This window comes from Phacochoerus africanus, chromosome 11 (assembly GCF_016906955.1).
Source record: "Phacochoerus africanus isolate WHEZ1 chromosome 11, ROS_Pafr_v1, whole genome shotgun sequence".
In the NCBI taxonomy this organism is placed as follows: domain Eukaryota; kingdom Metazoa; phylum Chordata; class Mammalia; order Artiodactyla; family Suidae; genus Phacochoerus; species Phacochoerus africanus.
This window is the reverse complement of record NC_062554.1, coordinates 67813028-67835265: the sequence shown is the minus strand read 5'-3', so window position 1 is coordinate 67835265 and position 22238 is coordinate 67813028. Positions and strand designations below refer to the sequence as shown.

General features: G+C 43.2%; 1 protein-coding gene across 3 annotated transcripts; it reads left to right on the top strand.

Moving 5' to 3' along the window:
- Nucleotides 1-6767: 6767 nt before the first annotated feature.
- On the top strand, nucleotides 6768-21990 carry SRI (sorcin). 3 transcript variants are annotated; one of them, XM_047753016.1, is made up of 8 exons: nucleotides 6769-6908; nucleotides 7793-7876; nucleotides 10480-10549; nucleotides 16655-16698; nucleotides 18051-18198; nucleotides 18449-18562; nucleotides 19679-19737; nucleotides 21616-21990. In XM_047753016.1, the coding sequence occupies exons 1-8, from the start codon at nucleotides 6861-6863 to the stop codon at nucleotides 21640-21642; spliced, it is 594 nt and encodes a 197-aa protein (XP_047608972.1). In that variant the 5' UTR covers nucleotides 6769-6860; the 3' UTR covers nucleotides 21643-21990. The 3 variants fall into 3 exon arrangements, with proteins under 3 accessions (XP_047608973.1, XP_047608971.1, XP_047608972.1); XM_047753017.1 differs by lacking the exons at nucleotides 16655-16698; nucleotides 18051-18198 and having other exon boundaries at nucleotides 6768-6908; XM_047753015.1 differs by lacking the exons at nucleotides 19679-19737; nucleotides 21616-21990 and having other exon boundaries at nucleotides 6768-6908; nucleotides 18449-19401.
- Nucleotides 21991-22238: the final 248 nt, after the last annotated feature.

The following is a 22238-nucleotide window of genomic DNA, read 5'->3' as shown; positions in this document are numbered from 1 at the left end:
AGTTTAAGTGTAGAAAAAAAAAATTAAGAGGTGATGCATTTGGGGTGTTTAATACCTGTTTTCAGTAAGTTGAAAATTTATGATATTGACAGCGTTTAACAAAGGGCTGGAAAAATTCCTGAAAACTGGCTTTTTCTGGCTAGTTCCCACACATGGCTGATGCAGTTCCCAGCTCTACAAGTCTTCAGAAATCTCTGACAGAGGCAATCATTCCAATGGAATGTCAAATATTGGCCTGGGTGTGTATTTAATACTATTGCTGTTGGCACCTATCTATCTCAGCTAAGGTAATGGCTTCCCACACTGAAACACGCCTATTTCACAGAAGACCTCTCTGTGGCCTATGGAAAAGCTGCCTACACTGTGGACAGTGTTTATATCTGGTTACTGATTGCCAAGGATCAGGAGGGCAATGTGATGATTGCTGCTACAGTTTTATACTTTTCGATTCTTCTCTTTGGCCAACCTGCAAGGACATGCTCCTCTAAGAATCACCAGCTTCTACCTCTAAGACCTCATCTCAAGATGCAAGTAAGTAAAGATATGCATGTAATGTTAGTCCCCTAACGACTCAAATATCCTAATTTGCCTGATTAAAAATAAGAAAGCTCGTTATGTAATTCTACTAAGTACTTGTTTTTTGGGCCGAGAATATCTGTCAAGTTTACTTTTATAACATATTATCTGAACACTTTTAGGCCTAAAACTGAAGAATGAAGTGTAGAAATGAACAAATATGGTAAAGGAAATTATTTTAAAATGAAAAATATGTGTTCTCAATCTTGAGATTTTTAAAGGTTTACAAAAATGATGACTGGATTTCTCCACTGTGTATATTAGCAAAGACTAATTGAATATTAAAGTATATGTAGTTTTGGCTTCCTAGAGAATTCAGTTCTCCCAAATGTCCCTCATTTGACAAGAGAAAACCTTTCCTTTGTTTTTCATTTTGCTCTGAGAAAACTGGGACTAAAGTTATTCCCTTCCATTTTAACGAAATGGAAACAATACAAGGTGCTTCATAAAAGAATAATTCTAACAGATTCATCATAGCTTGTCATGAATTGCTAAAATATCTGCAGATTTTCTGCTCATATGTTTTAGACTGAGATAGTTAGATTATTCCATATAAGTCTTAGATACTTGACAAATACTGCATCAGTGTAGAAAAGCACTGATCCTTTAATAATATCATAATTTATGTTTTCCCAGACAAAATACAGAAATGAGAATCAATTGACCCATATTCCTTGCTCAGCTTTGCCACTGACTTCCCAGCATATGAAAACTGGCAAGTAACTTTCTGGGAGAAAAAAATCATATAAAGTAAGGAGTTATCTTAAGAAATTCCCAATTGACATATAACTGACTTGTATGGGCTTCATCTAAGTTTGGCTTTCTAGAAATAGCTACTCCACCTTGGGTGTCTAAGAGTCAACATTATTTACAATAGCCAAGACATGGAAGCAAGCTAATATCCATCAACAGAGGAATGGATAAAGAAGATGTGGTACATATATACAATAGAACATCACTCATCCATAATAAAGAATGAAATAATGCCACTTGCAGCAACATGGATGGACCTAGAACCTATCATTCTAAGTGAATTAGTCAGACAGTGAAAGACAAACATCATATGACACCACCCATATGTGGAATCTGAAAAAAAAAAAAAAGGAAAAGAAAAGATACAAATGAATTTATTTGCAGAACAGAAACAGACTAACAACTTTGAAAAACTTATGGTTACCAAAGGGGAGAGTTGGAGGATAGGACGGATGGATGGATGGATGGACTGGGGGTTTGGGATTGGCATATGTACACAGAGGTATCTGGAACTATTGGCCAAAGGGGACATGCGTGTAGCACAGGGAGCTCTGCGCAGTATTCTGTGATAATCTGCGAGGGAAAAGAATCAGAGAAAATGGATGTGTGCACATGTATAACTGGGTCACTTTGTTGTAGAGCAGACATTATCGCAGCCTTGTAAATTAACTATGCTTCACTAGAACTTAAAAAAACAAAAAAACAGTTATTGGAGTTCCCATTGTGGCTCAGCTGTAAGGAACCTGACTAGTATCCATGAGGACACAGGTTCGATCCCTGACCTTGCTCAGTGGGTTAAGGATCTGGTATTGGCATGAGCTGTGGTGTAGGTCTTAGATGCAGCTGGGATCCTGCGTTGCTGTGGTGGCTGTGGTGCAGGCCAGCAGCTTTAGCTTGGATTTGACCCCAGGGAATTTCTATATGTCGTGGGTGCAGCCCTAAAGAGAAAAAAATCAAAAAAACAAAACAAAACAAAAAATCAGTTATTCTCCCTTCCCCAGAGCTCTGGTTTTCTTTATTTTTCCTCCTCCCCAACACCGCTTCCCCCATGCTAACAGAGCTGATGGAGACCCCCATCCCCTTCCCTACCTGGTTCTGGGGAGATTTGGGGACATTAGCATTGGCAGCGGAAAGGGACTGAGACAGGAGTGGGCAGAAAACAAGCCTAAGTGAGTCCCCCCTACCTTGCTCTGCCCTGGCCCCAGGACTGGTTCTCTTCAGGAGAACATTGAGGGCTTTGAAGAGCATTTGAGAGCTTGCCTGCAAAACAGTCACAAATTGACTTCTATAGGAGACTATATCTCAGGTTGAAAACAACCATCTTCTAGGACATAAGGTCTTTAAGAGTTGAAAACACTTGGTAATAAATGTTCTTAGGATCCTTCATCCTTAGGAACTTGGAGACCAAAGAGAGGTCATTTTCTACTTGGGCATACACATCCAGCATGCAACTATTTTCCTCTTTACCTGGTCCCTAATGTGGCGATGGCTACAAGTACAAGTTGGAGAGGCCTGAAAATCAGTGTAAGCCTCAGAAAGGACTAATTAAAGTTAGTTTTTGATCATAACATCCATTTTTTGACCTCCCTTTAGCCATGAATATTTACACCTTGTTTATCCAAAAAGTGTCTACTCTATAATCAACGCTTGTAATTTATAATAATAGAACTAAAAAGGTCCCCAATATCTTAGACAATTGCTTTAAATTTAACATTCTGACGTCTGAAACACATTTAGGAATACAAAAAAAAAAAAAAGAAGAAGAAATTCCTCCAAACCCTTGATCCAAAAGAATTGCAGAATCACAGAGGAGTCTTAAGAAAAATGCTTCATAGTTGAGAAAACAGTTGAAGTTAGAAGAGGAACATTTAGTATGGTGCTGCTGTATTAGTCTGACGACTTAGAGAAAGTCACAGTTTCTTTATCCTGAAAGATGGGAATAATCTTAGTGGTATGTCTGTGACTGGGGAGAAATTAAGAGAAGACCACTAGAAAATAGACTACTTTGTAGTCAATAGAGCCTTATCTCATCTAATCCTTTACCCAAAGAGTAAACCTGCCCTTTAGCATCACTGACAGCCTCTGACAACCTCCAGTGATGGGGAGCACATCTCTGTATGGCCATTCTTGAAAGCTATGACTGTTACAAAGTTACACATATACTACATATATGTATAGATTATACATATATAGATTACATATATATGTACACATATACACACGTATATAAAGACATATGCATTTGTATATACATATCCTCCAAAATCTGCCTCCTGGTTAATCTTAATCATCCATCCTAGCTAAGAGCTTTCCTAAAGGGAAGAACAGGTTAACAGGAACCTGATCAGTGGCCACAGACTTATTTCAATTTCAATTCAATTCAATTCAAATTTTAGTTTCTCCCTTCACATGCTCAATGGCCGTATGTGGTTACTGATTACCCTATTAGATGGCACAGATACAGAACAATTTCAGCATAGTAGAAATTTCCATCGAACAGCTATGGTTCTGATTCCTTATTATCTACAATGTTCCAGGAACCAGCTAAGTACTTTGCATGCAAGCACTAAAACATCAATGACAGAGGCTTTATTATCCTTTCAAATACTAGCTTACGCAAGATTAGTTGAGTTTTTACTCTGGGCAGTTAGAGAAAAACAGGTGTCTTTTATTCTCAAGTGAAAGCTGTCATCTTCAAATCTTTTCCCAACCATCTTAAGACAATGGAAATAATATTTATCGGTTACTATATTATTATCAACAATCATTCCCACCTACTTGAGATCTGAGTTCTAAGGCAGAGGGGTTTTTTTGTTTTGTTTTGTTATTTTGTCTTTTTTGCCATTTCTTGGGCCGCTCTCACAGCATATGGAGGTTCCCAGGCTAGGGGTCTAATCAGAGCTATAGCCGATGGCCTACACCAGAGCCACAGCAATGTGGGATCCAAGTCGTGTCTGCGACCTACACCACAGCTCATGGCAATGCCGGATCCTTAACCCACTGAGCAAGGCCAGGAATCAAACCTGCAACCTCAGGATTCCTAGTAGGATTCGTTTACCACCGAGCCACAACAGGAACTCCTAAGGCAGAGGTTTTTAAATCATAAAGTCGCACACCCAGATAAGAGTTAAAAGAAAGCTGAGACCTTAATCTGGCAAATATCATCGATCCTTTCTTCCTGCCATGTTGGACCTGTGATTAAATCAACTGCAGGAAATGGTGAAACAATAGCAGTTACTTAGCCAGACTGTTTCTTTCACCACTTCTCTGAGTGAGGAAGTTCTGGATACCATATGTAGTACTTTATGTTAAGTTTTCTCCAGGGACAGAGAGCATCCACCCTGCCTTTTGTCTTCAAAGCATGAAAAGAGGTGGGGAGGGTACACCAGAGAAGAACAGGACCCTCTCTGAGAGGCATATTCACTTAACGCCACAACTGTACTGGAAGAGTGAAATATTTACATTGGGCCAGGCCAGCCCTGCGAGAGCTTGAGCTGCGTGCCTCCTCTCAGGCTCAGTCTCTTCATGTGCAAACAACATGGTTGGGGAAGGTGACTGAAAAATTTTCTGTGATTCCAATGACTTCCCAACAAGGACCAGGATTCACAGTCTCTCTAGAAACCTCCTCTTGCTCTCCCCAACCCACACTGCTGCCCTGCCCGCAATCATTGTGGTCCGGCTGCCTAACTCCCACAAGTCTTTTTCTAGGACTTACTAAGTTGTTGGACAAATAACACATAGTCCAGTGCCCCAGACTGTCCATACCACTTAGGAATCTCTAACTACACAGCTCGCGTGCTCTGATACTGAGTTTTTTTTCAACAGTGTGAGGATTTTAGCATCCATATCTAGGACTTTGATTTGAAGGTATTGGGCTATGAATGAGAACTTATTCCACTGGGATTTTCTTTTGGTTTGTTTGTCTTTGTAAAGCTGCATCTGGGGCATATGGAGGTTCCCAGGCTAGGGGTCAAATCCAAGCTGCAGCTGCCGGCCTACACCACAGCTCACAGCAACACCGGATCCTTAACCCACTGAGTGAGGCCAGGGATTGAACCCAAGTCCTCATGGACACTAGTCAGGTTCATCACCACTGAGCTATGATGTGAACTCCTCCACTGGGATTTTCATTTGGTTCAAAATTAGAACAGACAGGAGGAGTGGATTCTCTTCCTCTGGACTATACTTATGAATAAAGTAAATAAGCATCACTCTTAGATTGTGTGGTCTTGCCCAAGGCTGACACCTAGGACTTCCTAAATCAAACACATAGTTTATTGGACATGAGACAATAAGGACTATTAGAATTTAGGACTTTCATTTTTAGAGCCTGGGTTTCCAAAAAGAGAACTTGAGAGGGAAGTTTATGTATAAGAGGAAAACAAGGACTCTAGTGAGAATACAGGCCAGGAACTCAGAATGGAGGAACGCAATCCACCACAGCAAACAAGCAGGGTACCACACTCAGCAGGTGCTTCCTATTTGTTGCATGTTGATGACTCATTCAATTTTTCTGTGCCACCTCCATAGCAAATACTGCAAATCTTGTTCATTATTGCAGTTCTTAAAACGGTAAAATTCTTTCTACGTGATTGAAATGACATGAAACAAAACCAAACAAAAACATCATGTCTGAATTGCTTTAAAGTGTTTAACTGGGTGAAAAAGAAAAACGTGTGAAGGAAACCATTTTCTGAATTATCTAAGTGAAGCTCCAAGTTCCAGCTCTCAGCTCCCCAGATACTGACCAGGACACTCCCAGCTTGCGCTAATCTTTTTCTGCCTAACAAGTAGCTGAGCAATTTTGGAGAATGGGACTGTTTTGTCTGAATCATCTAGATAATAAAACCACTCAGTATCTAAGAACCACCTGGGAGAGGCTGCTCTACCCAGTTAATGCCCTCTGTCCTGCCCAGGCCACATCCTTGTCACACCCATCTTAATCAGGAGACGACAATGTCCCCCAGCAAGGAAATAGGCCGTTATTGCTCAGTGAAATGTACAACTGCCAGCTACGCTTCCCTTAGCTCAGGTCCTGAAGTTTAGCCCTGTTTTCCGAGGGCGCTTTCTCATTTTCTTTCTATGTTTCCTTTCCCCGAAATCATCTAAGAGCTGCATCCAGCCCCTTCCCCCCAACACCGCACTCTGCTTAAGAGCTGATAGACCTGTCCAATAAAGTTATTTAAAATAAAAAACGTATCAGAAGATTGACCAAGTAGGATGAGAAAAAGAATTCCGGGAAACTGGGTAGGTGCTGGGCCGTGCCATTCCTATGGACCAGAGGGAGGAGAGTCCCGATGTGAGTGGCACTTGGGGGCTGAAATCACTCACCCGACCTCTGGATGGGCCGGGCCTGGGCGACAGGAGCACGAGAGCTGGGCGGAGCGCGGGACAGGAGGGGGCTGGAGAGGAGCCGCGAGCTGCCAGAGGCCGGGCGGGGAGGCGGGTCCCCCCCGGGCCCGCTTGGTGCGGCCCGGGGCGGGGCCGGCGGTGGGGAGGCTGGAGCGCAGGGCGGCGGCACAGTGTGCAGAATGGCGTACCCCGGGCATCCTGGCGCCGGCGGCTACTACCCAGGCGGGGTAAGTGCTGCCTGTACGAGTTCGCGGCCCGGGCGTGACCCTTGGGCGTGGGGGGTCCACACGTGGCGGCTCAGCCACGGCGGCTCCTCGACCCCCCCGCCCTGCCCGCCGCCTCGCCCCGGGCCCCCGCTGTCCGGCCTCTGACCCTCGCCTCCTCCTTACCTCTGTCCCTTCTCTCCACGAGTGGCTGGCGGGGCCAGGGCGGGGGCAGGTTTTGATCATAGAAGCCCACCCCTATGACTCCTGGATCCGCCAAATTGGGTGTTGCCTTCCTCCTCCCTCTCCGCCTTCCCTAAGAGCAACAGCCATTTTAATCTAGAATAATCCAGAGATCCACCTCTCCCTCTAAAAAAAAGTGAGAAAAACGGGGAAATCAGGGAAAGTCCACTGGAGTCGAAGCCACCCCGGGAGGAAGGCCGCCTCGCCCAAAGGCGATGCATGCGCGGTGTCTTGGAAAGTTTCTGAGACGGAGTGTTCCTGAGACCTACCTCAACTCTCCCAAGGCTACACCTGTCTTAGGACGCTTTAAAAATACTGTAAACACTATAGACAAATAGAGGGAAAACAATTCCGAGCCCTGCTCATACATTGCATGCCCAGGTTGCGTAACCTGCAGGTTAACGGGGATTTTTAAAGTTGCTCCACTTACACAGATGTCACTGTCAAGACCACTCGTTTTGACCCTAGCCGCCAGATGTTAAATTATAACTGGGTGAGAGTGGGAGAAAGGCGAGGGGTGGTGATTGCAGGTAGAGTGTCTCAGGTGGTGGAGAGGCAAAGGGCGGTGAAGGGCGGGTAATTGCCTGACTTTGCACCAGGCACTCAGTGTTGAAAGAATAAAACTTGGTCAGCGGAATGATGTGTTTGTGTTTCCTGTTTTACAGTATGGAGGGGCTCCCGGAGGACCTGCGTTTCCAGCACAAACTCAGGATCCGCTCTATGGTTATTTTGCTGCTGTAGCTGGACAGGTTAGCTTGTCCTTTTAATATTAAAGAATTGTCAGATTCTCCGTTTGTATTGGCCTTTGTTACAGTGGCACAGAAAAACGACCTTTCCCCTGGAAAAGAATTCCTTTGTATCAGCACAGGAAAAAAGAAGGAGGGAAATTCATAGTTATTTTTAAATATTCAGAACACATTAGAACCAAGTGTTACTCCTGGTTTTGTTCAATTCAAACTACAGTTGTGATTGAATTGCTGTCATATTCAGAACTGGCTAGTAAAATATGCTTTGAAGAGCTGTAACGTAAGAGGTCTTTAAACAGTGCATTGTCAGGGTCCATAGTGGTTTCCAGAGAAGAAATTCAGATCTGCTGAACACAGACCCCTTTTTGTGTAACTTAAGAGCACGTGGGTACTGGTAATTCTTTTCTTTTTTTGTCTTTTTAGGGCTGAACCTGCGGAATATGGAGGTTCCCAGGCTAGGGGTTGAATCGGAGCTGTAGCTGCCAGCCTACATCACAGCCACATGTGATGTAGCCAAGCCATGTCTGCAACCTACACCACAGCTCATGGCAATGCCAGATCCTTAACCCAATGAGCAAGGCCAGGGATTGAGCCTGCATCCTCATGGACGCCAGTCAGATTCATTAACCGCTGGGCCATGACAGGAACTCCAGTACTGGCAATCTGCAGCCAGATTCTACTAGTTGGTTTCTTTGGGTTGAATTTGATTGTTAATCAGTTACCCCTTAGAATATAGGCACTTATGGTTTAAAAAAAAAAAAAATCCACCAGCTTCAAATTAAAGGTTTTCTTACTATCAGCAAGTTAATCTTATGAACAGTTTAATTTCTCTTTGATGCAGATGCTGTTACTAGGTCAGCCCTTCCTTGTCCTTATTGGGTATTGCGGTATGTTGGCCCGGAGAGGGAATTAAGGTCAACACCCCAAGACCTTTCACTTCTTTACATGCTGAGTCCTGTAACCATTGCTGATGCCTCGTGAGCAAGGCCCCCTCCCCAGCTCCCAGGTCCCTGTATGGTAAATGTACTATTGGTATAACATGTCCACAGGGAATGTTTGTACCTATGAATTCAACTTACCTCTGTTTTGGTTTTGGGGGTTTGGGAGGTTTTTTTGGTTTGTGTCTTTTCTTTTGGTTTTTTTGTACGACCACACCTGCAGCATATGGAAAATTCCCAGGCTAGGGGTTAAATCAGAGCTCTAGCTGCCGGCCCACCTGCACCACAGCCATAGCAACACCAGATCTGAGTCCTACACCACAGCTCACGGCAACGCCGGATCCCCGACCCACCGAGCAAGGCCAAGGATTCAACCCATATCCTCATGGATGTAGTCAGATTCGTTTGTATTGTACCACAATGGGAACTCCAGCTTAGCTCCGTTTTGATCAAAAGCTGGAAATAACAGTCTTAATGTGAAAATGCCTGAGAATGTTACAGGATAAAAACCTAAGACCATCTTTTAGAATAGCACTCTAAAAAATACAGTGTGAGAAACTGAATGGAAAATTGAGTCTAAAACTGAAAGCGCTTCCCCTTACGTATCTGCTTCATCTGCTAGTGATCTGTATCTTTGAAACCACAAGACACAGCAAAGCCCGAGACTCCTATTCTTAGATTGCCAGTAAGTGACCTCGCCTGCTTAGTTTTCAGCAGCCCTGGCCTGTCACAGCATGTCCACTGTCCTTCAGAGTATTGCTCCCGCCCCTCATTTAGAATAGGATGTATAATACCTATGGACTTGAGGATTTAAGTCTTTTATTTTAAAATCCCTGAAAATAACGTATCTAGTTCTGACCTAGGTCAGCCAGTGAATAAGAACAGGGAACCTGTGTCTTCCAGGTATAATTGTGATCTGAAAAAATTATCACATCATAAGCAAAGGTGGTCACAGAGGCCTCTGTGGGAACCAGACTTGTCATTTACTGATGTCAGATCCATACCCTGCTCTCTGTGCCCCGCCTCCCAAAAAAAAAAAGCTAGAAAAGTAATGACTTTTAAGCAGCTGCATAAATAATTTTAAAATGCTCAACTTTGGCAATTTCTGAGCTGAGACTGAGAGCAGTTTTAAAACAGAAGCTGGTTTTATTCATACATTTTAATATCATGTATCAGTGGAAGAAACTGAATTCACCTCACCGTTTTATTAAAAGTGGAACCTTATACTTGAGAACATTTACAGCGATTCTAATTCAAGAATTTAGAGGAAATGATGAAAACATAGAAAGTAATTCTAAAGTGTAGGTGTAAGCAGCTTTCAGACTTGGTTAATTCTTATGTAATAATTATTCAAAATAAAGTCTGAAATTGAATGCCCACTTTACCTCGGTAGGAAGACATGTATTTTGTTTGTTTATGGCCTTAATTTTCCATTTGTGGAAGAAGCCTTAACAACTTGTTTTTCTTTAATTACATTGTTTTTGGAAGTTGAGTGAGGAAAAAGAATGTCTACTTTTGAAAAGGCGTTCCTTTAAAAAAAAACTTTCATGCGTGATAGTATTCATTTTATTATTCTTGCTACACTGACTACACTGAAAGTAAAGAAAGGACTAGAAAGTGAAAATCACTATTGTGATTCCTTTTCCTATTTTTTTTTCCCCCCAAAAGGATGGGCAGATAGATGCTGATGAATTGCAGAGATGCCTGACCCAGTCAGGCATTGCTGGAGGATACAAACGTAAGTGTCTCTAGAAGTACTTTGATGTTTCCCATTTCAGATGTTACTTGTGATTATTATAGCCATCAAGGACTCTGAGCTTTTCTGGTCCAGCAAAGTTTAGGATTTCAAAAGCTGAATTTGGTTGATTCTTTTGTATTTCAGAATGTTAATTTGTAAACAGTTCTTATTGACTCATTCCACACAACCCACCAATTTAGTGGGTCTCTTGGATTCGGGTCTACCATTCAAACCACTGAGACAGACAGTCTATGTGCCGCCTTCTCAGATCACGAGGCAAGGTGCTAAAATGAAATCCGAGGGGTCAGGTGTCATTAATGTTAGGAGCAAACATTTACCGCTGACTGTTTGCTAAGAGCTTATTCTGTCTCGTGCCTGGTGGCACTTAGGGCTTTGAGTGCCTGGTCCTGTGTACCTGGTCCTGGAGTTACCTGTCCTGCATGCCTAAGTCTAAGTGGTTGGTCCTACTCCCTTTCCTCCAGGCGACTGGTCCTAAGGAGCCAGCTCTGCCCTCCTGGTCTCTGAGCTCCTGGCAGCCTGAGCTCATCTTGACATCCCCCAGGTATTTCCTCTTTTCACATCAGCCCAAGTAAGACATGCTCTTCCTAATTTCTAAACTCTTTATACCAGGCCACCTTCCTGCCACCCCTGTTGCACCCTCATCCCCGCCCCCACCACAGCTCCTCACAGACTGCTTCCTGCCTTTTGAGCGCTCTGCACGAGCCACAGAGGGAACTCCTGCCAAGATGCTACATCCTGACTGGGGCTTTCTTATCATCCCACAAACATTCTGCACGCTTTTCTTCAAATAACATCTTGACCATAACAGTTATCCCAGATAGAGACTAGTGTCTTGGCCAACTTCTTTGCCAGTAGATAACTGAGGTAGACCATCACATCAAAGCTCCCAGCTTCCTGGTAAGTTGTGCATTAAAACACTCAAAACTAGAACATACCTGAGGACCTGTAGTAACCATTTTTGACTCTTTGACGTGGCGTGATTACTGGGGAGCTGTCTTTTTATCTGTCTTTTTAGGGCCATACCTGTAGCATATGGAGGTTCCCAGGCTAGTGGTTGAGTCAGAGCTACAGCTGCCCGCCTACACCATAGCCACAGCAGCGCGGGATCCGAGCTGCGTCTGTGACCTACACCACCCAGCTCACAGCAACGCCAGATCTCCCACCCACTGAGCAAGACCAGGGGTTGAACCTGTGTCCTCATGGATCCTGGTCTGGTTTGTTATTATAGAGCCACAATGGGCATTCCACGTGGCTCTCTTTTTAAATGACTTGCATATCTATTTTTATCATCCTTTGTTTTTTGACTTCAGTATCCTATTACTATTTCCTAGTTGGAGGAATTTATGCAAAAGAGGAACCATTTGCACTTCTGTCATTTACTCTGGTCCTAAACAAAAGGAGCCTTTTGCTAGATTGGGTAATTTTTTTCCTCTTGTGGGCAGTACCTTAAAATTGTCTGTTGTTCACCTCACGCAGCTGGGGCTGGTGGACCGAGACGGTCTAATAGCAGGGTTTCCAAAAGCAAGCTATGTCTCAACACATTATTCTACACCCTTTCAGGACTAGAGGTGTGGCCAGCTTTGAAATCCAGTAAAGGGGGTGGTATATCCTTGGAGGTCAGTCCTTTTAAAAATTTCATTTGAGAAAGCCACATTTAGTAACGACCTTGGATCACTGGGTTATAGAAACGACATAGCCTGAGTCATCGGCTCCTATGATTAGATTAATTTGCTTACTGTATCTGGGGGTGGAGGCTGCAATGAACCACCCGTTTGTGAGGCATCAGAGTGAGTTTTGTAACGCAGAAGCTATACAGCCATTGGTCCTTGCAACCTGGCTTCCACACCCTAAAAGCACAGGCGTTGGGGGTGTCAGGGTATCAGGGAAGAGAGAAAAGCCTACAGCTCCTCCTTAACCAGCTTAAGAAGCTGCAGTCATGCCAGAGGTGGCGTTGATGAGGGCAGTTGCTTTTTCCCCTGGGTGCAGTGGGTGTTCCTATGTGGGAAAGTTGAGAGAAAGCTGGAGGTAGGGTTTTCCTGCCAAGGTCTGTTACACTGTGGGTTTCTACTAGAGAAAAGATGTGTGAGGCATTTTAGCAGAATGATCAGGAGAAAGGAGATAGAGAGTAGAGAAAAACTTACAACAGGTTCTCTTGAAACTATTCAGAATGGAATCTGCATTAGTAGAAGCTATTGGTGGAGGGAAAAATGCTATTAAAATTGAGCAAGAGTTCTCCTTACTTAGGTGTATCAGACGCCAGCGTCTGACTCGCTGCCTGGAATGGCAAATTTTCCATTTTGGTCACCGCCCATCTCTCTCTCTCCCTTTTATTTATTTTTTATTTTTTATTTTTTTTGTCTTTTTAGGGCCGCACCCGAGGCACATGGAGGTTTCCAGGCTAGGGGTCGAATCGGAGCTACCGCTGCCAGCCTACACCACAGGTCACAGCAACGCTGGATCCTTAACCCACTGAGCGAGGCCTGGGATGGAACCCACAACTTCATGGTTCCTAGTTGGATTCGTTTCTGCTGCACCACAGCAGGAACTTCTCATTCTCTCCCTTCTAAATCCTCACAACAGAGGACCAGATTTCTGTTCTTCCTGACAAAGAGCCGTAGCCCGTCACTCTCCTCCAAAACTCCTGACAAGCTGCCTGGACAGCTTACTGGGAATGCAGCCTCTTCACTAACATAGTGTAGCCTCATCCGATGGTGTGTTTTCCACCTCCCCTGCCTGTTTGGACCCTGCCGCCACCGCCCTCTTTGCTCATGCTCAACACAGCTGTTGCCAGATGCCCCACATCTTTCCTATCATTCAAAGGTTGGCTTTCGTGCCACTTCTTCCGGGAGGCCTTCCTTACCAGGAAGCAGTGTTTCACACCTCCAGCACCTCCTGGTGATTTTTGGTGCCTGTATTATTGCTTACTACTCTCTGCCTTGTGCACAGGATTTAGCTTTAGCCTCAGACTGGTCAGCTGGGGCAGGGTCTAGTTTCAGGTTTGTGTCTCCTGTCCCTGGTATCCTAAGTCCTGCACATAATGAGTTCTTTTTTTTTCTTTTTTCTTTTTCTTCTTCTTCTTAGGGCCACATATGGAAGTTCCCAGGCTAGGGGTTGAACTGGAGCCGCAGCTGAAGCCTGTGCCACGGCTTGTGGCAATACCAGATCCTTAGCCCACTGAGCAAGGTCAGGGGTCAAACCTGCATCCTCACGGAGACAGTGTGGAGTCCTTAACCTGCTGAGCCACAACGGAAATGCCCCATAATGAATTTTTAATAGGCATTTGGTGAATTCATGAGTATGGATGATTTCATCAAATGGGAAAATTATATACTCTTATTTGTATTTTGACATAAGATTGGTATTCATTTAAGGGATTATACATTACTTTTTAAGTATCAGTAAAAATCAGAAGCTTCTTTTTTGGCTGTCCTGAGGCATATGGAGTTTCCAGGCCAGGGATCAGATCCAAGCCACAGTTGTGACCTATGTGACAGCTGTTGGCAACGCCTGACCCTTTAACCCACTGTTCTGGGCAAGGAATCAAACCTTTGTCCTGATGCTGCAGAGATGCTGCTCATCCTGTTGCTACAGCGGGAACTCCAGAAGATTCCATTTAAAAAACATATCCTCCCTAGACTCTTTGAGAGGGGTAAATAGCTTCCTGCATAGGGATGAGAATTGAGTTGTATCCATTCATTCATTTGTCCAACCAATGTGGTAGGTGCTGGGGTGTGTGAGCACAGACACTGCCTGTGGAAGGCCGTGAACAGCCCTGGGGTAGGTGCAGGATAGAAGCTGTGGGGTCTCATCAGAGGGGTCAGTAACCCAGACAGAGGTCAGGAAAGTGTTCCTTGCAGAACTGATATCGGAACTTAGGAGAAAAGAAAGTTCAGTAGAAGGGAGGCAGCTCAAGGGTGGAGTGGGGTAGGGGAGCTGCATTCCGGCCAAAGAGAGCAGCATGTGCAAAAGACCCAGAGATAAGGGGAGCGTGGCTTAGTCAAGGAACTGAGAGAACTGACCATAAAGATCGCTTATGGGGTTGAATGAAGAGGTGGAAACTAGCTGCACTGAGAAAATACGGTGTGACCTTCCACAGCAAATTAAAGTGTTTGGCCTTCATCCCGAGGGCTGTGGACCACCTCCACCGAGTAGAAGAGCACATACCACCCTGGCTGTAGGACAGAGACCACACAGGGGGTATGGGTGTGAGGGGTGTGGGGAGTCAGAGGTGCCAGCCAGGTGGCTCCTGGAGTCAAACAGATGAGAGAAATGCTAACTGACCTGAGGACGTCACAGTGGGACTGGGAGTGGATGGACCCTACAGCTGTTCAGAAGGTGATCTAGCATCTAGTGGGAATTGTGCACCTTCCCAGGTTTCTGGCTCAGGTGGTTGAGTGGGTGCTGGTGCCATTCCTAGACCTGGGAGACGGGGAAGCTGGCTGCTTCCCGGCCTCACAAAAGTCTCGCTCTACATGCAGACATAGCCAGCCCTGTCCTGGGTTGGCAGGCCCCTAGAGCTGTAGTCCTTACACTGTGGCAGCTTCATTGTCACCTGGGAGACTAGCTAAAACCAGATTGCTGGGCCCTGTCCTAGCCCTGATCATTCAGATCTGGGGTGAAACCTGAGAATTTGCATCTCCAACAAATTTGGGCTATGCTGCTTCAGATTGAACCAGCTGCTTTAATATGAATATTTATATCTTGTTCCAATTTTTTTTTTGCTTTTTTTTTGCTTTTGCTTTTTAGGGCCACACCCGTGGTATATGGAGGTTCCCAGGCTAGAACCTGAAATAGAAATAGTCCCTAACCTTTTATTTCAGAGTTCTAGGATATGCTAAGCATAAGAATCTATTAAATGTAGAAAACCTATAATTTGCAATGTTTGGAGTCATAAAAGTAATGAGTTAGCTTAGTTGTGTTTTACGTTCACTTTGGTTAGAGATAAAAATGAAGCTACTAACAATTGTTAAAAACAAACAAACCAAAATGTTAATTTTGTATATCTTGATTTGTAGAATTTATGCTAGCTTTGCCCACAGACTCGGGTCACTTCTTCCTTCTGGTTTCACAGCTTCTTTGTACTTAATAAGACTTCCTCAAAATCATTGGCAAGGTGCAAGGGATTGTTTATTTTTAACTTGCTAATGCTTAGATAGATTACCAGTAGGCCACTAACTAGTATGTGTCTTCTAGTTGGGTTGCCTAGGTGAGTATGGAAATGCCCTCTGAACACCCTTGCACCGTGAATTAACTAAAAGGCATCTGAAAGGTAGCCGTCACTGAATTGGGTCTTAGCCCAGAGTGCTCTCGTTTAACGCCCAGTTCCAGCAAGTGTATTTATCTTGTCTGTGAAAAGAGGCCATAGGCTATTTGAGGTAGGAAGGGACATTAAAGGGAAAAGAAAAAAAAAATGATCAGACATAAAATAGCAAAACCAGCTAGTCAACTGTGTGTAGGACCAAAGCAACCCAACCTTCCCTTCCCATTCACCAGAGTGGGTATGATACATTGTGGTTCATTGTGCTGAAGGAACCCTCTATAGTATACTTTCAAAGGCAAGAAGGAAATTATGTTATAGGAAAGTTAAGCCTATCCAAAAATAGATAATTATACAATGAACTCCTGTGTACCCATCACTCAGATTCAGCAGTTATCAATGTGTTGCCATTCTTATTTTATCTGTAATCCCACTCATCTTCTTTGGAATCAAACTCCAGATTGCTTAACATTCATTTCACCTACAAATAACTTCAGTGTCTATATTCTAAAAGATAAGGACACTTTTCTCCCCAACTTCAAAACCATAAATCACACCTAAAAATATTAACAGTGCTACACAAAAACTTTATAAAAAGATTTCTATTAAAGTTGTTAAAATCAAATTCGGCTTCTGGGAGGAATCTTCTATCTGGGAAAAAAAAATCTGCTTCAAAGCACCATGAATTCTGTTTCTCATAAATTGAGCATCATATAAAAAGAAAAACGTATATAAATAATGGCATTCCTAAATAATTTGAATGTAGCCAAAGTAGTGAGAATTTTTGAAACTGTATTAATATGTATGTGCTTTTCTTGATTTAACAGCTTTTAACCTGGAGACCTGCCGGCTTATGGTTTCAATGCTGGATGTATCCTTTACCTTGATTGCTGTCTAGAGTATTTTTTTCTGGCTGGAAAAATAAATTTTTCCTGAGAGATTTCATCTAAGGATTAAGGAAGTAAGAATTCATTCCTTGGAGTTCCCGTCGTGGTTCAGTGGTTAATGAACCTGACTAGCATCCATGAGGACACGGGTTGGATCCTTGGCCTCGCTCAGTGGGTTAAGGATCCAGTGTTGCTGTGAGCTCTGGTGTAGGTTGCAGACATGGCTCGGATCCCATGCTGCTGTGGCTATGGTGTAGGCCAGTGGCTACAGCTCCGATTCGACTCCTAGCCTGGAACCTCCATATGCTGTGGGTGTGGTCCTAAAAATACAAAAGACCAAAAAAAAAAAAAAAAAGGAATTCATTCCTTGGTGTGAATTCTTAACTGAGATGCCATTTGCTGTGAAAAAGGAGGGAAGCATAGTAAATAGAGCATATTGATTAGTTAAGAATTTGAAGAAGCAGGAGTTCTTGTCTTGGCTCAGCAGAAACGAATTTGACTAGTATCCATGAGTTTACAGGTTCGATCCCTGCTCACTCAGCAAGTTAAGGATCCAGTGTTGCCATGAGCTGTGATGTAGGTCACAGAGGAGGCTCGCATCTTGCACGTTGCTGTGGCTGTGATGTAGGCTGGCGGCTACATCTCTGATTCAACCCCTAGCCTGGAAACTCCCATATGCCACTGGTATAGCCCTAAAAAGACAAAAAAAAAAAAAAAACCCAAAGAATTTGAGGCAGCACCAAAGGCAAACAAGGACAGAAACTAAAGCAGTGGGGGGGGGGGGGCTTTGGCACTTGTGAAATTGATGACTCTGCTCAATTGACACCTGACCTTCAAGCAATGGGATTTTTCACATCAGGGTTGTTAGACTTGGTTGAACTAGTGCTGACCTGGTGGTGCCTTCTTCCCACCTCATTTTCCAAAGTGAAAACACTGGGTTTGGGAGGGTGGGAGGGTTCACCAGGGGAATGGGAGGGCTAAAGAGGACCAGGGCAGACGGCTCAGCCTTATTGCCTGGGCCACCAGAAAGTGCAGCCCAGTTTGGTCCCCTGACTGCTTGTTACAGGTGGTGAACAGTGGCCTCTTTATTTCCTTGTAATCCTATCATAAAGATTACCTTTTTCCATAGTGGAACATATATACTCAGAGCTTTTTCTCCACAGGCCCTTTTTATTATATATTGGGGCACCTTTGTCCTATCATCCCCCAAAAAATGTATAACACTTTTGAACCCTTTCAACTGAAAGAACATTGAATCCCCTCATCCTTGATCTTTGATTTAATCATGAGAAACTGTTACAAGCTCAAGATGCTGTAATCCTTGATGACAGTTCAGAGAGATATGTCCGGCACAATGGGTTTCAATGAATTCAAAGATCTCTGGGCTGTGCTGAATGGTTGGAAACAGCACTTTATCAGTTTTGACAGCGACAGGAGTGGGACAGTGGATCCTCAAGAACTGCAGAAAGCCCTGACCACAATGGGTGGGTATGCCGGACCCCCACGCTCTTCATTGGTAGGAGCCCTTTTTTTTTTTTTTTTTAATTCATAAAACTTAAGTGCCACGTGAAAGCGGTGTCTATTTTCCAGAAGTCATGTGTGTTCATAATTTAAAGGAGCCCTGTCTTAAAAAAATGTGCTTGGTTATTTTTAAAGGTCTTTTTGTAATCCTTGAACCTTTTTCTTTTCTTTTCTTTTTTTTTTTTTTTGCTGGATGATTTCTCTTCCTTCCAGGATTTAGATTAAGTCCCCAGGCCGTGAATTCAATTGCAAAACGATACAGCACCAATGGCAAGATCACCTTTGATGATTACATCGCCTGCTGTGTCAAGCTGCGTGCTCTTACAGGTATGGCCTCTGAGGTTGCTGTTAATTGTAGTAGCCAGCAGAATCACTCTGTTCTCTCAGAACATTTTTTCACATTTCTAAGCAATCTGCCATTCAAATCATCCTTACTCAACTTTGCTAAAATGGTCTAAAATTTCACAAGCTAACTGGTCTGTTTTTGGTCAGAGTGTGAACAGTATCCTGTGATTTCTCCCTAGACCGTGAAACACTTGAGAAGAATGAAATTATCCTTTGGTAGTTTCTCTTACCTAATTCCTCTTGTTGAAAAGTAATGTAAAATAATGGTCTCTGTCTCACATGTGCTTCTTAAGCAATATCAATAATCTCTACTTTTCTCTCTCTATTCTTTTTCTTTCTTCTGCATGTTTTTTTTTTTTTACTCCATTCCTCTCTTTAGTTTTTTACCCTTTTTAATATCTGGTTTTATCATTTTTTTGCACAAATGCAAAGACATATTTTTAAGTAAATCCTTTTCATTTAATAGGACAGAGCTCAAAGAGGTGGAATATTTAAAATGATCACAGCTGTTTGTCCTACTAAAGACACCATCCATCTTCTAATTAAACAATAAGAAGTCTGAAAATCTGTGCTTCCATTAACAATTAAGGAATGGGGCGTTCCCATGGTGGCACACTGGGTTAAGGACCTGATGTTGTTTCTCTGAGGTTGTGAGTTCAATCCCTGACCTCGCTCAGTGGGTAAAGACTCTGGTGCTGTGGTGTAGGCCTCAACTGCAGCTCCGTCCAACTCAAACCCTAGCCCAGGAATGTCCATATGCTACAGGTGCAGTCATTTAAAAAAAAAAAAAAAAATTAAGGAATGGCCTGAGAAGTCACATGGCTTTTACTGACTTTGGGATAAGGTGTTTTCTTCCAGCTACAGGCTAAGAAAGACAGTTGGCCAACTTCTACATGTTGTATTACTTGGTTGCATATTAAATCTATTCACATTCGTATAGTTGGCTTCTTTGCTTTAGTCTTTGTTTATATTGGCTGGTTGAACAGTTTAAACCCACTTTAGACTGCATGTTGAACCCAGTACCAACATAATTAACAATTATGATTTCGGATAAGATGTTTACAGAACACTCATAAATTTGACTGTGGTGTTTTACAGACAGCTTTCGAAGACGGGATACTGCTCAGCAAGGTGTTGTGAACTTCCCATATGATGATGTAAGTCTCAGTAAATTCAGAACTGGGTAGACAAGGAAGGCGTGCGGCAAATGGGCATCTCTTTGAAGTTGGCTGTTGAGAGCATCTCAAGGACGTCAGCACAACCGAGGATTAAATGACCAGGAGTTCCCATTCAAAACACATTGAAAAACCTGGGTCAGAGCCCAGCCTGTAGCAGGGTCACTCAGACAGGGCTCTTCATTTGCTCAGAGATTATTTGAGGAGAGAGGAAGTGGTAATAATGCAGTCTCCACTGGGCTCTTGTGAGATTTCAATCAGAAATGTCCTTGAAAAAACCATGCAGATGTTATATCTGCAATTTGTGCCTTCTTTAAACCAAATGTCCCAATCACTGAGGAATAACGTGCACGGCTCAAAGCTGGCACACTGGTGTTCTTCACTGAGGACAAAAGGCACAAACTCAAGTCACAGTTTCAAATAATATATTTGCTAAATGGCCAAAACTAAATGAGGTCGGATAAGGCCACATACCGAGTGTAAACATAACCATGCACTATCTTTGATTACCTTGGTGGCATAGACGTGACAAGGCTAGCAAAGTGCTGAGTTGTTGCTCTATTTTTTTGGCTCCCCTCTTGATAAAAGAAACCACCTTCAGGATGGAAATCACTGTTGATAATTGCACATTTTAAAAGGCCTTTCCATTGCACATTACAAAGATGCGTGTATTTTCAGCTCAGCAGCTGCTGCAGTTAAAAAGGCTCGTGTGTAAATATGTTTCTTTCTTCTGCTTAAAGATGTGTTCTCCTCAGCGTGCATTAACTTCTCAGGGGACGGTCCCACCCTGTTGCCAAGAATGGAGAGGAGGTGGCCTGTGGAGTGGAAAGTGCACAGGCTTTGACCTCACATGGGGCCACTCAAGGGATATCTGAACATCCTGAGCCTCAGTTCCCTTTTCCCTGAAAGGGCTACTGAGCTCAGCCTTGCAGGAATGCTGCAAGGATTAGCAGTGCCCAGGGCCTCACCGGTCTTGGAAGAATGAAAAAGAAAACTGATAGAAGCAGCAGAGTGCATTGGTGTGTGTTTGGTGGTAAAGCAAACATTTCACAGCAAATACTGATGCTTCTATGTTCAGGTTTCTGAATTACAGGGGAAGGGTCAGATATTCTGTTTCTGTGCATCTGTCTACAGGCATGCCAAGACTTATTTTAATAAAGCAGATTTTAAGGGAATAAAGTGTTTAAGGGCCCCATGGTAGAATAGTGGGGTAAGACTCTGCAGCAGTGCCAGAGTTCCCATGGGATGGAACAAAATAAATGCCACTGTTTTGTGTGTATTTGTGAGTCAGTGCCTTTGATCATGACCATGTCTAGACTCATAGATACGATTTAGAATTTAAATAATTATTTATCCATGGGAGTAAGATTGGCTTCCTGTGAGAAACTTTGACATGAGAAACCCATTGGATTTTATATTTGACTGCTTCCTTCAAAAAAAAAATGAACCTTTCCACTCATCCCTTAACTCTTATTTTAAAAAGGTTTTTTGAGCTCCACAATTCAAGTTAAAATACCAAAACGTGGAGTTCCTGTTGTGGCTCAGTGGTTAACGAATCTGACTAGGAACCATGAGGTTGCAGGTTTGATCCCTGGCCTCACTCAGTGGGTTAAGGATCTGGCATTACCGTGAGCTGTGGGGTAGGTCGCAGACGAGGCTCGGATCTGATGTGGCTGTGGCTGTGGTGTAGGCCGGCAGTTACAGCTCTGATTGGACCCCTAGCCTGGGAACCTTCATATGCTGCAGGTGCAGCCCTGGAAAAGACAAAAATAAATACTAAAATGTAAGCTGCTTAACAATGAGCTGGGGTGTATTCAGTGTTCTGAGGTCTGCAGTGTAATGCTGATTTTTCTCTTTCAGTTCATTCAGTGTGTCATGAGTGTTTAAATCCAGAAGAAGCTGAATGAACATAATCAACATTCCAACTGGAACTCCTCTTTGCTCTTCGCCTTCAGCAGTCGTGTGCAGACTTACACAGCCACTTTTCCTTAACAGTTGTTGTAATGGTTTATTGCTTTATGTACACCTCAAATTTTTAGTTTTGATAATAAATTCTTTGGAATGCTATTAAGATAAGATCTGTCCTATTTCACCCTTTAGAACTTCCTTGAGCCATTGTTAATCATGCCTTATTTTCTTGCTAAGCTTCTTTTATGTAAATTTAAGTGTGCAAATTGTTTAAGGCACAGTATGTATTTTTTCATTGTAAGATACTAAAACCTTTTCATCACACTACAGCTGTTGTCTTCCCTCTTTTACAAGGGCTTTTACGTGGTTCTGAAAGCTTTTTGTGCAGAATATTCTTATCATGTAAATAGTTGGGGCCCTCATGGATGCAAAAAAGTGGTAATCCATATCAGGATTCACCTTAGTGGAAACTGAAAACAGGTTTAAGGCTGACAGCTGTTTTGATGACTTATGGATGGACATGTTTAAAAACCCCCTGAATAATTGGAGTGGCAGATACTGTCGCCGAGTTCCTC

Coding starts and splice junctions, on each gene's coding strand:
- SRI (XM_047753015.1), top strand. CDS start 6,861: ATGGCGTACCCCGGGCATCCTGGCGCCGGCGGCTACTACCCAGGCGGG. Junction 6,909..7,792: donor GCGGCTACTACCCAGGCGGG/GTAAGTGCTGCC, acceptor CCTGTTTTACAG/TATGGAGGGGCTCCCGGAGG. Junction 18,199..18,448: donor GAAAGCCCTGACCACAATGG/GTGGGTATGCCG, acceptor TCTTCCTTCCAG/GATTTAGATTAAGTCCCCAG.